Source organism: Triticum dicoccoides, chromosome 7A, assembly GCF_002162155.2.
Source record: "Triticum dicoccoides isolate Atlit2015 ecotype Zavitan chromosome 7A, WEW_v2.0, whole genome shotgun sequence".
In the NCBI taxonomy this organism is placed as follows: Eukaryota; Viridiplantae; Streptophyta; class Magnoliopsida; order Poales; family Poaceae; genus Triticum; species Triticum dicoccoides.
The window spans coordinates 724,365,364-724,376,721 of record NC_041392.1 but is presented as its reverse complement, the minus strand read 5'-3'; the positions used below and the strand labels follow the sequence as shown (position 1 = coordinate 724,376,721).

The 11,358-nt window shown below is 39.7% G+C and overlaps 1 protein-coding gene across 1 annotated transcript; it reads right to left on the bottom strand.

Annotated features, from left to right (window-relative positions):
• Window positions 1-374: 374 nt before the first annotated feature.
• Window positions 375-2,003, bottom strand: LOC119331560 (probable O-methyltransferase 2). Its single transcript, XM_037604725.1, has 2 exons — window positions 1,119-2,003; window positions 375-906 (listed from the first exon to the last, which is right to left on the bottom strand). Exons 1-2 carry the CDS (start codon window positions 1,926-1,928, stop codon window positions 607-609), a joined length of 1,110 nt encoding a protein of 369 aa, XP_037460622.1. The 5' UTR covers window positions 1,929-2,003; the 3' UTR covers window positions 375-606.
• Between the last annotated feature and the right edge of the window lie 9,355 nt (window positions 2,004-11,358).

Sequence of the window (11,358 nt, the reverse complement as noted above, 5' to 3'; positions counted from 1 at the left end):
ATAGGTCCTAGTGATGGTTCGACCACAATGGCATTCTTACACTGGGTTAGGATCTTCACACAATCGTCGTCACTCCAGTGGTGCAGCACAAGCCACCAATTGTTTTTTTTTTCATGTTTATGCTTCTTACAAAATCTATCATCCCTAAATGGCATGTCTTCACAAAGTTTATGCACTCCACAGAAATTGACATGTTTATAAAAAACCTTTTTATCATGACTAGTGCAATAATCATTAGTATTATGGATATTCATAGAAAGCATACTAACAACATTGCAATCATGCTTGTTATTCAAGGATTGTATGCCAAACATTTTATTGAATTATTCTTCTACTACTGGCACAATTCTTCTACTACAGTCATTATATCAATATACAGACACAAACAGACTTATTATTTAATACTTCAAAGAGGGAACGATACAAATTAAAGATGATAGAAATTACAAGCTTGTCACTGAAGCTGTTACATGATAATATCCTTCCAAACATAAGGAACTCCCTTTATTTTTCTTCATTGGAGCACACCATCCGTACATAAACAAAACACACTGCAAGGGTACTTTAGACGGAGTAAGCCTTTTGGATAAACTTTTGAGAAAGGCTTCACTTGTAGACCTCGATGACGCCTCGTGCACCGAGTTTCTTGATAATTTTGTAGTCGGTGAAGCCTGCTTTCATGAAGAGGTCACGCCAGTCATTTTCGCTACGTTGACGGCCTCTGGTGAAGACAAGCATGAGCAAGTCCATGAGAGTCTGGGCCTCAAACATGACAGGTCCTAGTGATGGTTCGACCACAATGTCAATGACAATCACCTTCCCTCCTCCTTGACGGGAAGGAATGGCATTCTTACACTGGGTTAGGATCTTCACACAATCGTCGTCACTCCAGTGGTGCAGCACAAGCTACGTACAAAGAGTATATATATATGTAGCCTTGTTAGCCTCAGTTGAGTCTGAAATTATACTCCACTACCGTAGTACAAGATTAGATTTATTTGTTTTGAGTGCAGTGGTGAAGAATAAATAAATTATAGTACTACTAGAAGAAAAATTAATGTGCCCTTTCCATCGATTCACATACTATAATACATTCATGGAACAACGAAAGTACGTACCTTGAGCATCACGGCCTGGGCCTTTGGGACGGTGTGGAAGAGGTCACCGGCGACATAGTTGACTACGCAGTCGGATGGAGTTTTTTCGATAACCTTGGGGAGATCCAGCACGGTGCACTTGACGTGCGGGTGGGCCTTGGCGATGGCCCTCGCCGTCTTTCCGTCTCCACCACAGCAGTCTGTCAGAGACTCGAGCCCCTTAAAGAGGTCATGGCACTCACGCATGATGGTGCCGATCCCCAGGTTGTCGTGGGCTTCGAGACCTTCGGTGACCAGCGCGTCGAGCTCCGGGTCCAAGGCCGCGGTGCTCTCGTCGAAAAGGGACGCGCTATGCACGTCCTCGAACACGGACGGCACCGGTCCGGCGACGTCCTTCTTGAACCAGTCGGCCATCCCCAGCGCGGCCTCCATGTAGTGCGGGGACGTCCCGGCGAGCACGAAGGACGTCTGGCTGTGGTGCTCGTCCGCGACCACGTCGTCCACCAGGACACGGGAAAGGGGGTTGAGGCGGAAGAGCTCCGCCCCGGAATCGTCACTGCCGCCGGCGGCGAAGACGCCAGAGGTGACCAGCGCGCGCATCAGGCGGGCGAGGAACGGGTGCTTGCTTGCGGGGATGGACAGTGCGGCCGCCAGGTCGGGCAGCGAGGTGACCCCGCCGAGTTTGTGCATGGCTGTCGGGATGCCGAGCTTGACGGCGCAGCGGAGCCCCATGGAGGTGAGGTAGTAGAGGGTGTGGCGCCACAGGTCGGCCTGAGCCTGCAGCAGCTCGGCATCAGTGGGAACCTCGATCGCCGGTGCCTGGGCGGCCATTGTTTTTCGTGTCTCGGATCGATCACCGGCTGTTTTTTCTCTGCTCACCTTGACCTAATCTCATGTCCGTACTATCTGATGTGAGCGAGAGCGGGGTTTAAATAGACCGTGCCATGGCTGAAGTTGATAGTAGTATTACTTTATTACTTATAATAATATGGCGTCACCCTCGCGTGGAGCGCGAGGTGGATTTTTTTGTATTTTTTTGGAACACAGTACAGACGCAAGCGCTCATATAAATGCGCATACACTTATCCCTATGAACGCACAACTGACCGGCGTATCACCATAGGTACCTCGTAGTCGACGGGAACGTCTCCTCCCACTGAAAACGTATCGTCGGAATTTGCTGAAATAAATTCAGAATAAATACGAGCACCAGGATTTGAACCCTGATAGATTGGGGATACCACTGTCCACCTAACCATCTCAAACGGAGGTTGGTTCGCGATTTTTTTATGTGCTCAGCTACAATCCGACCTTGGTTTAAATAGACCGTCATGGCAGTTGCCCCAGCTTATCTTCTATACTGTTTTTTTCTACGAAATCATATACTGTTGAAATTATTAGCTTTACTTTAATATTACCTGGCGTCACTCTCGCGTGGAACACGAGGTGGACTATTTTTTAGATAAAGGAGCGCGGTCGTTGGTGTTCCACGTCTACCAAATCCTTGGTTGCCACAAAAATAATTAACCCATGCACATTTTTGAATTTTCAACACGGCTAAATTTTTTGCGGGGGTAAAAGATTGTACTCCCTCTGTTTTTTCAGTCTGCATATAAAATTTGGTCAAAGTCAAACATTGTTAACTTTGACTAGGTTTACATGAAAAAATATCAAGATCCACAATATGAAATCAACGTTGTTAGATGCATCGTGAAATTAATTTTCATACCATATAGCTTTAATATCGTAGATGTTGATATTTTTCTCTATAAACTTGGTCAAACTTTACAAAGTTTGACTTTGATTAGATCTTATATGCAGACTAAAAAAACGGAGGGAGTATTACTCAAGAGCACACGAATTCATCCCTACACAGACTATGGACATTAGCAGGTCTAGAGCGGAGCCAGACAACAGTACGGTTGTCCGTTCGACCGAAGTTTGCTAACACATGACTAACATTATTTTGCTCTCTAGAGATGTGAGTAACACAACACTCCCTTATACCCATTAGACTCTTTACTTCTGAGACCACCATCGCGTGCTGGGAATGATCCGGTCCTTTTGCCTTGATCATCTGCACGGCCTGCATACTGCCACACTCCAGGATAATCGGCAACTCCGTCCACTGCAAAGCTAGGCCGAGTCCCTCCGTGCAGCCAGCCAACTCAGCGTGCAATGGGTCCAAGCATGACCGAAGCGAACGGCATGCAGAGAAAATGATGGCGCTGTCGTGCCCACGCAAGAGCATGCCGGCACCGGTGCTTCCATCCTCGTGTGTGAATGACCCATCCACGTTGAGCTTCGCCCAACCTTACGAAGGCGGGCTCCACTTGCACTGAGACTTTCAGCCAACGTCCACATGCGATATTGGCTGCTCCGCTCCCTCTAGTTGGATGACCATCTTTCCCTTATCCCAGTCCCCGGCCGGGTATTGTTGGGTCCCCAACAGTGAGGTGATGTAGCTTTGAAGGAACCGTCGGGACACCTCCATGGGCGGCGGTGTCTTGTCATGTTGGATCTCGTTACGCATGTTCCAGCACCTCCACATAAGCATGAGGACTCTGAGGCGGTCACCCTCGTCACACACCGCGATGAGATTCAGGAGCCACTCTGGTCCTGTATTGCGGATTGATTTAACATCAGGTATCCGCCAAACTTGCGCCATGGCTTGCCACAGGTCAACAGCTCTTGGGCACCTACAAAACACGTGAAACGTGTCTTCGCTGTTGGACCTCGCTAATTACACAGTCATGATAATGTTCAGTTTCATGATAAAATAATGTTTAGGCCAGTTTGATTCATAGAATTCTAAGTACACAGAAACAAGAAATAAACATTTTTTTTTGTGAGAACGTAGTTTGATGTCATGAAAATTCGAAAGACAAATGATTCCTTTGGAAAAAAATCTTATGAGATTCAATCCAACAAAAAAAGATTAATGTAGCACAAATCCTAAGAATTCTAATCCTTCAAAATTCCTATGAAAATCCTTTGAATCAGAGAGGCACTTATTCGATTGATACACTGTTTGATGAGCAGGAAAAAAATTCCCTATCCTAGGCCATGGCAAATATGTCAAAAGTTGTGGAAATATATGTGTACTCATATGCTTAGCTAGTTCTGGAATGGCTAAGATTGACTCGGGCCAAAATCCCATTGGTACCCACTGGGATTCCACGAAAATCTAAATCGAACCAATGGCAAAAATAGAGAGGAATCAGAGCATAAGCTTAAAAAACCGACTATAGACAAAGTTGTGCAGTTTTTTCAATGTTACTGTAATAATTTATCTTTTAATTTAAATATCACAACATTTGTAAGGGAATCTCTTTAATCATTTTTAGTTCATTAGACTTATGAGACTAAATAGTCGTGTCTTTTTCCAAAAACACCGGATTCTACATAGACTTGTTGTTTCCCTTATGCCATTATGTCAATATATATAATTTAATTAAACTTTAGATATACTATGAGTTTACCCATTAGTAGTTTATTAGTACATGTAGTCCGCATGTCATTTATACATGTCATCAACAAATTTAAATTACTAGTCCATTGGTCGTTTATATGTGGGTTATGGGTATTTAGACATTACATAGCTTGTCTAAATGAGTGTCAGGACGAGATCCCGACGATATTCAGTGATTTCACTGATTCTCCAACTGAGATGAATCTCTATTTTAGACTTGTGTGATTGAAGGCTTGAGAGAGAGATATATAGATAGATAGATAGATAGATATATATATATATAGAGAGAGAGAGTTCCAAAAGTTATATATCTATAAACATAAGTTCAAAAGGACAAGTAAACATAGTTCTCTGTTGATCTTCCTTTGACACATGTATTTGAGAGGAACCAAAATATCCATCAAGAAAACAGAAGTTTGTATGCTTAGACAATCTTTATAACATTTGATCAATAAAAGGCAAGGGGTAATGATCTGTTCTAGTAGCTTTATTTAACTTCCCAAAATCAATTACAATCCTATAACCAATTACAATTCTTTGTGGAATAAGTTCATTTTTATCATCAGGAACAACGGTAAAGCCTCCTTTCTCAGGGACACAATGAACAAGAATTACCTATCTACTATCAGCTATGACATATATTTTACCTGCCTCCTGAAGCTTTAATATTTTAGTTTTTACCACATCCTTCATCTTAGGATTCAACCATTGTTGATGCTCAACAAATGGCTTAGCATCGGGCTCCATATTAATCTTGTGCTGACATAGAGTGGGACTAATCCCTTAAGATCATGAAGAGTATATCCAATAGTAGCACGATGCTTCTTCAAAGTTTTTAGTAATCTCTTTTCTTCATGCTCTGAAAGGTTAGCACTAATAATAACAAGATATATCTTCTTTTCATCAAGATAAGCATATTCCAATGTGTTAGGTAATTGCTTCAATTCAGACAAGGGATCACTCTTTGGTGGAAGTGGGTCCCCAAGAGTTTCAACAGGCAAGTTATGTTTAAGGATAGGTGCTTGATCAAAGAATATCTTATCTATATCATTTTTTCATTCATATGAATATCATTTTCATGGTCTAGCAAATATTGTTCTAAAGGATCGGTAGGAGGAACAACAATAGAAGCAAGACCAATATTTTCATATTTATTAGACAATTCTTTTTCATCTGGTTGTCTATTAAACTTAGAGAAATTGAAATCATGAGATACACCATCAAATTTAACTCTAAACTTTTCTTTAACAAAATCAATTTCAGCATTAACGATATTGAAGAAAGGTCTACCAAATATAATGGGACAAAAATTATCTTGTTGTGAACCAAATAATAAGAAGTCAATAGGGTATTTGATCTTACCACACAAGACTTTAACATTTCGAACAATCCCAAGCAGTGCAATAGTATCTCTATTTGCTAGCATAATAGTGACATAAGTATCTTCTATCTCAACAGGTGCAATATCATCCATAACTTCTTGATATAGAGTAAACGGAATAGCACTAACACTATCACCCATGTCACAAAAACCATGATAGCAATGCTCTCAAATTTTAACAAAAACAACAGGCATGCCCACTACGAGTTTATTCTTATCTAGCTTATCGCGTTCATTTCTATCGGATTTAGCAATTCTTGCAGCATCATCGCAAAAATAAATAGCATGTCCATTAACATTATCCACCAAGAGATCTTTAACCATTGCAATATTATGTTCAACCTAAATTTGTTCAGAGAGTCTAGGTGTTCTAATATTACTTTTATTAACCACAACTGTAGCTGTAGCATGTTCCTTAATCCTAACGGTAAAAGGAGGTTTCTCAATGTAAGCAGTAGGCACAACTGGATCAACAATGTAAATGATAGTTTCATATTTTTACTATATAGTGGGTTCCTCTATATTTTCTTTAACAGCGGGATGATATTTAAACCACTTCTCCTTAGGGAGATCAACATGAGTAGCAAAAGATTCACAAAATGTAGCTACTATCTCAAAGTCAAGTCCATATTTAGCACTAAACTTATGAAAAGCATCGGTTTTCATAAAATATTTAACACAATCGAACTCAAGATTTATACCCGACTCTTTACCTTTGTCGAGATCTCAATCTTCAGAATTGCGTTCAATTCTCTCCAGAGGACCCCATTTGAACTCAATAGTTTTCTTCATAAAAATAATCGAGCATGTTTTATCATTATGAGAAAACCGCTCATAACAATTCTGTATGATAATTTCTATTGAGAGCTCATGATTGGGGCATCTGTACATCATGTACTTAAGGCTCCCCCAAGCTTGAGTGATACCTTCTCCTCCACAGTCATGATAATGTTCAGTTTCATGATAAAATAATGTTTAGGCCAGTTTGATTCATAGAATTCTAAGTACACAGAAACAAGAAATAAACATTTTTTTTTGTGAGAACGTAGTTTGATGTCATGAAAATTCGAAAGACAAATGATTCCTTTGGAAAAAAATCTTATGAGATTCAATCCAACAAAAAAAGATTAATGTAGCACAAATCCTAAGAATTCTAATCCTTCAAAATTCCTATGAAAATCCTTTGAATCAGAGAGGCACTTATTCGATTGATACACTGTTTGATGAGCAGGAAAAAAATTCCCTATCCTAGGCCATGGCAAATATGTCAAAAGTTGTGGAAATATATGTGTACTCATATGCTTAGCTAGTTCTGGAATGGCTAAGATTGACTCGGGCCAAAATCCCATTGGTACCCACTGGGATTCCACGAAAATCTAAATCGAACCAATGGCAAAAATAGAGAGGAATCAGAGCATAAGCTTAAAAAACCGACTATAGACAAAGTTGTGCAGTTTTTTCAATGTTACTGTAATAATTTATCTTTTAATTTAAATATCACAACATTTGTAAGGGAATCTCTTTAATCATTTTTAGTTCATTAGACCTATGAGACTAAATAGTCGTGTCTTTTTCCAAAAACACCGGATTCTACATAGACTTGTTGTTTCCCTTATGCCATTATGTCAATATATATAATTTAATTAAACTTTAGATATACTATGAGTTTACCCATTAGTAGTTTATTAGTACATGTAGTCCGCATGTCATTTATACATGTCATCAACAAATTTAAATTACTAGTCCATTGGTCGTTTATATGTGGGTTATGGGTATTTAGACATTACATAGCTTGTCTAAATGAGTGTCAGGACGAGATCCCGACGATATTCAGTGATTTCACTGATTCTCCAACTGAGATGAATCTCTATTTTAGACTTGTGTGATTGAAGGCTTGAGAGAGAGATATATAGATAGATAGATAGATAGATATATATATATAGAGAGAGAGAGAGTTCCAAAAGTTATATATCTATAAACATAAGTTCAAAAGGACAAGTAAACATAGTTCTCTGTTGATCTTCCTTTGACACATGTATTTGAGAGGAACCAAAATATCCATCAAGAAAACAGAAGTTTGTATGCTTAGACAATCTTTATAACATTTGATCAATAAAAGGCAAGGGGTAATGATCTGTTCTAGTAGCTTTATTTAACTTCCCAAAATCAATTACAATCCTATAACCAATTACAATTCTTTGTGGAATAAGTTCATTTTTATCATCAGGAACAACGGTAAAGCCTCCTTTCTCAGGGACACAATGAACAAGAATTACCTATCTACTATCAGCTATGACATATATTTTACCTGCCTCCTGAAGCTTTAATATTTTAGTTTTTACCACATCCTTCATCTTAGGATTCAACCATTGTTGATGCTCAACAAATGGCTTAGCATCGGGCTCCATATTAATCTTGTGCTGACATAGAGTGGGACTAATCCCTTAAGATCATGAAGAGTATATCCAATAGTAGCACGATGCTTCTTCAAAGTTTTTAGTAATCTCTTTTCTTCATGCTCTGAAAGGTTAGCACTAATAATAACAAGATATATCTTCTTTTCATCAAGATAAGCATATTCCAATGTGTTAGGTAATTGCTTCAATTCAGACAAGGGATCACTCTTTGGTGGAAGTGGGTCCCCAAGAGTTTCAACAGGCAAGTTATGTTTAAGGATAGGTGCTTGATCAAAGAATATCTTATCTATATCATTTTTTCATTCATATGAATATCATTTTCATGGTCTAGCAAATATTGTTCTAAAGGATCGGTAGGAGGAACAACAATAGAAGCAAGACCAATATTTTCATATTTATTAGACAATTCTTTTTCATCTGGTTGTCTATTAAACTTAGAGAAATTGAAATCATGAGATACACCATCAAATTTAACTCTAAACTTTTCTTTAACAAAATCAATTTCAGCATTAACGATATTGAAGAAAGGTCTACCAAATATAATGGGACAAAAATTATCTTGTTGTGAACCAAATAATAAGAAGTCAATAGGGTATTTGATCTTACCACACAAGACTTTAACATTTCGAACAATCCCAAGCAGTGCAATAGTATCTCTATTTGCTAGCATAATAGTGACATAAGTATCTTCTATCTCAACAGGTGCAATATCATCCATAACTTCTTGATATAGAGTAAACGGAATAGCACTAACACTATCACCCATGTCACAAAAACCATGATAGCAATGCTCTCAAATTTTAACAAAAACAACAGGCATGCCCACTACGAGTTTATTCTTATCTAGCTTATCGCGTTCATTTCTATCGGATTTAGCAATTCTTGCAGCATCATCGCAAAAATAAATAGCATGTCCATTAACATTATCCACCAAGAGATCTTTAACCATTGCAATATTATGTTCAACCTAAATTTGTTCAGAGAGTCTAGGTGTTCTAATATTACTTTTATTAACCACAACTGTAGCTGTAGCATGTTCCTTAATCCTAACGGTAAAAGGAGGTTTCTCAATGTAAGCAGTAGGCACAACTGGATCAACAATGTAAATGATAGTTTCATATTTTTACTATATAGTGGGTTCCTCTATATTTTCTTTAACAGCGGGATGATATTTAAACCACTTCTCCTTAGGGAGATCAACATGAGTAGCAAAAGATTCACAAAATGTAGCTACTATCTCAAAGTCAAGTGCATATTTAGCACTAAACTTATGAAAAGCATCGGTTTTCATAAAATATTTAACACAATCGAACTCAAGATTTATACCCGACTCTTTACCTTTGTCGAGATCTCAATCTTCAGAATTGCGTTCAATTCTCTCCAGAGGACCCCATTTGAACTCAATAGTTTTCTTCATAAAAATAATCGAGCATGTTTTATCATTATGAGAAAACCGCTCATAACAATTCTGTATGATAATTTCTATTGAGAGCTCATGATTGGGGCATCTGTACATCATGTACTTAAGGCTCCCCCAAGCTTGAGTGATACCTTCTCCTCCACAAGGCCAAAAAATATATGCTTAATTCAGATCACGATAAACTAGATGCATAGGATAAAACTTCTAATGAAATTCCAATTTCAATCGGTTCCAATCCCACGTTCCAATATCATCACATAGCCTATACCATGTCGATGCCTGTCCCTCCAAACATAAAGGGAATACCTTCTTCTTAACTCCCTTTTGGATAAACCTATAAGCTTAAACAATCCACAAATTTCATCTACATATATCAAGTGCATATCAGGATGTACCGTTCCATCTCATACAAAAGGATTAGCTAGCAGTTTCTCTACAATACCCGAAGGAATCTCATAATATATATTTCCAATAGGTGCAGTAGGTTGAGGGGCATCTCTTTGTGCTTCCAGTCGAGGTGAAGATTAATAACCCACAAGTATAGGGGATCAATTGTAGCTTTTTTGATAAATAAGAGTGTCGAACCCAACGAGGAGCTAAAGGTAGAATTTATATTCCCTTGAAGTTCTGTCGACCGCCGATACAACTCTACGCACACTTAATGTTCGCTTTACCTAGAACAAGTATGAAACTATTTTGTTGGTGTAAGGATAGGTTGAAAGAATAAAAGTAGAAGTACTTAGCAGAAATAAAACTATGAGTAATTTGCAAGATAATAAAAGTTAGTCGTTTATTAGATAGCTTTGGTAACACAAGAGAAGGATTTTCTCCCTAGGCAATAGATAACTAGACCTGTAATCATTATTGCAATTTTATATGAGGGAGAGGCATGAGCTAACATACTTTCCGTACTTGGATCATATGCCCTTATGATTGGAACTCTAGGAAGCATCCGCAACTACCAAAGATCATTAAGGTAAGACCCAACCGTAGCATTAAGTAAAAAGTCCTGTTAATCCCATACACAACAACCCACCACTACTAGGGAAAACCTTATACACAACATCTTAGCAGCAGCCCTGGACAAAATCATGCGCTACTGCTACTTAGTAGCAGCGCCCGTAAATAAACGCGCTACTGCTATAACTTTAGTTGTAGCGCGTCCTAGCAAAAAGCGCTGCTGCTATGTTTGAACTTGGCGCACATGGCTAGGCCAACTTAGCAGTAGCGCGTATCCTCGCCCAGCGCTACTGCTATTCTCCTTAGCCGTAGCGCTTTTCTCGCACACACGCTACTACTAACCCAACCTTATCCTCCCCAAGCGGCCGACCCTCTCTCAGTCACTCTCCCTCTCAGTCACTCTCGCCCGCGCCGATACCCGTCGTCCGTCCTCCACCGAGGTACTCCCTCCTTCCCTCACTCCTCCTCCCACCGCACCCTCCTCCCTCCTCCTCCCACCGCGCCCTCCTCCCTCCGCCTCCGGCCGCCCCCTCCTTCCTCCTCCTTCGGCCGCCCCCTCCTCCCTCCTCCGCCGACAACCCTTCTCCTACCGCCCCTCCCACCTCCTCCTC